Source organism: Miscanthus floridulus, chromosome 1, assembly GCF_019320115.1.
Source record: "Miscanthus floridulus cultivar M001 chromosome 1, ASM1932011v1, whole genome shotgun sequence".
Classification (NCBI taxonomy): domain Eukaryota; kingdom Viridiplantae; phylum Streptophyta; class Magnoliopsida; order Poales; family Poaceae; genus Miscanthus; species Miscanthus floridulus.
In genome coordinates this window covers 73,988,998-73,991,313 of record NC_089580.1, presented here as the reverse complement: position 1 = coordinate 73,991,313, position 2,316 = coordinate 73,988,998, and the positions used below count along the sequence as shown (strand labels likewise).

General features: G+C 44.1%; 1 protein-coding gene across 1 annotated transcript; it reads left to right on the top strand.

Moving 5' to 3' along the window:
- Positions 1 to 745: 745 nt before the first annotated feature.
- LOC136487156 (uncharacterized) lies at positions 746 to 2,005 on the top strand. Its single transcript, XM_066484283.1, has 2 exons — positions 746 to 1,151; positions 1,256 to 2,005. The coding sequence occupies exons 1-2, from the start codon at positions 781 to 783 to the stop codon at positions 1,317 to 1,319; spliced, it is 435 nt and encodes a 144-aa protein (XP_066340380.1). The 5' UTR covers positions 746 to 780; the 3' UTR covers positions 1,320 to 2,005.
- Positions 2,006 to 2,316: the final 311 nt, after the last annotated feature.

Sequence of the window (2,316 nt, the reverse complement as noted above, 5' to 3'; positions counted from 1 at the left end):
CAGGATCTCCCACAGACGCACATAATCGCAAAGCACTGGTGCTGTCACTGAGCCAACAATATATCAAGTACCCAACGCCGTTGGTAGAGTGCCTCCTTGACTGATCGTCGCAGGCACAGCTCTGAACAAGCTCACTTTTATACTCCATCCGTCCCCAAATAACTGTCGCTATTGGTTTACGTATCATAAGTTTAACTCGATTTGTAGAAATACGTGCAACATTTATATTTCTAAATAAACTTATAAAAAAACTAGATTCAACGATCTTTTCAATGATACTAATTATGCAACATAAATATAAATATGTTTTAATATATATTTAGTCTCTCGGGAAACGAAAACAACGTATACTTAGGGACCGAGGGAGTTGAACCTTTCAGACATTGTTTCTTATTAATGTTGATTTGTAGATTCACAGCTAAAGCCCCATACTGTATATGCAAAAGTAAGCATTTCAGAAATAATAGGTCTACTAAACATATAAGTTGGTCATGAGGTAGCTCAAAAGAAAAGATATTTACCTGTATGATCCAAAAAAAAAAATACATCTTCCCTCTATAACCTATTTTTTTTCAAACTTACATGTGAGGCTCAAAAACGGAAAAAAAAAATTCTTCTATTGCCTTCCGTCAATTCTGGTAGGGTGTGCCGTCAGTTGGGCTACTGTTTCCTATGCGAAATGATGGAAATACCCTTACTTCTTACTTCTCCTTCCTTCCTCCGTGCCGCATCGGCCAGGGAACGAACGCGGGTGGGGAGAGAAAAAAATGCGAGCGACTCATGGGAACAACGGAGGACCGGGTCGACGGGAACTCCGGGCAGGGGCCGCCGCCGGCCTCTCTGCCGCCGGATCCACGGCCGGAAGGACCCACACCCACCCTTGGCCGGCGAGCAACGCGTGGGGAGGCTCCGCGGCCCGACTCGTCGAGCGCGCGCGGCCAGCCCGACGCGGCCTGCCCCTCCCGCGGCAGCGGCCAGCCCGTCGCGCCCTCCCCCTCCCGCGGCCGCAGCCAGCCCGGCTTGGCCGGCCTCTCTGGCGACAAGCCATTCGCGGCTCCGGCTGGCCCTTCCCGCAGCCAGAGGCAGGTGACCCCTCCCGCGGCCAGCAGGTGGAGCCCGGGCGGGGCCAGCCCGAGCAGAGCAGCACTGAGGTACGATGAGCACTGAGCAGGTCCCCGTCGTCGCCTCCGAATTCTATGTGCGTTCCAGAATCAGAGTTTGAGATACCTAGAAGTAATCTGTCTTCTGCTTTCAGGCTAGCAGCGCCATCTGCAGGAGGTACGATGAGAAATGCAAGAAACTCAGACACCAGGAATTGAGGGGGACATCAAATTGATATTCATTTCACCCGTGCTTGTGCTTCCAGAGTTGCAAAGGCCTGAATTGGACATCAAATTGATATTCTCCAAATCTAAAACAAAGTAAACTCGCAATTTGTTTATTTTTTTTGCCAGGGGTAAAATGTCCATTTTACCTCATACTTAACACCTACAAAGGCCCAAATTAGACGGAAGGCTATACAATTAAGAAATTTTTGTTTTAAGGCCTTACATGTTATTTTTTTTAAAAAAAAAAAAAAAAGAGCCATAGAAGGAAGGTGTATTTTTTTGAGGGCCATATAAGTAAATATCTCTCAAAAGAAAGGCAGTTAAAGTGACAAATATAATTATAACCATATATATTTATTCCGGTTTTATAAACAAGTTGACCAACTCCTCGAGATATGGAAATTGTTAATCTTTGTCAATTGCTCTCATATATCATTTTTTATTTACTCCTAATCATGCTTGGAAGTATTCTAGATAGCCCTGTTTTACTTCAACATTTGCACAACTTTTACTTCACTGTTATCAATGACATGGCTGCACTTTGGGCACTCTTTACTTGGGTTGATGATCCATTTCTGTTTACTGGGATCTGAAGACCCAGGAGCATTTTTTATTTTGGTGGCAATCTTTAGCTATCAATTATCCAAGTTGTCATATTGTTGACCCATGAAGCAAGGGTTATTAATCTTCACATCTCGTCCAGCACCACTGACAGCAGGACGACAACCTTAATCGTCGGGTTCTCCAACACCACTTTAATATGTGCATTTAAGCAGAGATAGTGATACTCTGCATTAGCAACAAATTTTCCAGATTTATATGCAGTTGTTTACTGTTTCAAACAAAGGGAGTCATCAAGATGGAGAAATCAAGCAAATAGAAGAAATAATTTGATAAAAAGGTGATACAGCAGCACAACAATAGAGTATGGATTCCACAGATGCAGCAACGAAAGGAAATTGGAATATCATGGCCCCACACTGTTTTC